Source organism: Drosophila kikkawai, chromosome 2R, assembly GCF_030179895.1.
Source record: "Drosophila kikkawai strain 14028-0561.14 chromosome 2R, DkikHiC1v2, whole genome shotgun sequence".
Classification (NCBI taxonomy): domain Eukaryota; kingdom Metazoa; phylum Arthropoda; class Insecta; order Diptera; family Drosophilidae; genus Drosophila; species Drosophila kikkawai.
In genome coordinates this window covers 9,561,006-9,562,048 of record NC_091729.1, presented here as the reverse complement: position 1 = coordinate 9,562,048, position 1,043 = coordinate 9,561,006, and the positions used below count along the sequence as shown (strand labels likewise).

Below are 1,043 nucleotides of genomic sequence, written 5' to 3'. Positions count from 1 at the left end.
GGTGAGGCTGCCAACTCCCCCTTTTCGCTTCTGGATATGCGTGCTTCCATTGTTTGCCTTGTGATGAACTCGAAAGGACATTATGAATGCTGGAATTAACCCAAAAAGCATTATCTGTTGTGTTCGGGTTCGGCTGAGTCAGCAGAGAAAATTGTCACTGAATGTTGGGATAAAAGTAAGCGAACTTGAAGTGATTGTGCTAGATGTTCTTTGAATGAACATTAACTACATTGAAACGAAGTTGAAGATAAGTTTTCTATTTCCCATTAGATGAACAAATAGTTTAAGGATTAAAAACTAGTTTTATTTATTCAACAAGTTAAAGATTAGTTCAAGATATTTGTTTTTTTTGGCCTAAAAATAAGTCAAAGTCTAAGATTTGGAGGCGCTTTGAATTTTGTAGAGATTAGCTTGGTCCAGAATGGATAAGACTGCAGTGAAAGGGGTCGCAAATAGAACTGTAATGCAAAAGCTTCCCATGATGGTGATACTTCTCATTCTGTTTTTGACGATCGTCAGGGATTGAGTACTGCATTGTGGTTCTAACATTGCTTAGCCGCTTTTGAAAAGCAAAACAGCCAATTGCCCCAAGTAGAAGTATACAAAGTGGCGCGTCTCGTGGGTCACATACGAACCAAAGTGGTGGCCCACAATGCAGTGCCAGGTGGGATGGTACTTCCTGTCGAACTCCTTCTTGATGTACGCAGCAACGTCCTTCTCAATGTTATGCTTCTCCATTGCCTGGGTGGCAGATTCGATAGCATCTTGCTGCATCTCCTCGCACATGTCTGCATTCTTAATCACTGCCTTGCTATCCGACATCCTGAATCTGGACTTTAGGCTTAGATATACCCTATATGTTCTTTGGGTCGCGATTTTATATTTACCTTCTTCCCTGAGACGTCTTACTTTGGGGTTTGCTCAGTTCTGCTCTGCTTTGTTTTGCCCCACTACCATTTAATTTTTTAAAAGAAGATGGAAAATATTTCCTTTTTGAAGTATAAATCAAAAATGACTTTGTGTTTTCTATAAAAAATAGAAAT

At 39.5% G+C, this 1,043-nt stretch overlaps 1 protein-coding gene across 1 annotated transcript; it reads right to left on the bottom strand.

The window, feature by feature from the left end:
- Positions 1 to 282: 282 nt before the first annotated feature.
- On the bottom strand, positions 283 to 1,043 carry Cdlc2 (Cytoplasmic dynein light chain 2). Its single transcript, XM_017166420.3, has 2 exons — positions 888 to 1,043; positions 283 to 834 (listed from the first exon to the last, which is right to left on the bottom strand). Exon 2 carries the CDS (start codon positions 820 to 822, stop codon positions 553 to 555), a length of 270 nt encoding a protein of 89 aa, XP_017021909.1. The 5' UTR covers positions 823 to 834; positions 888 to 1,043; the 3' UTR covers positions 283 to 552.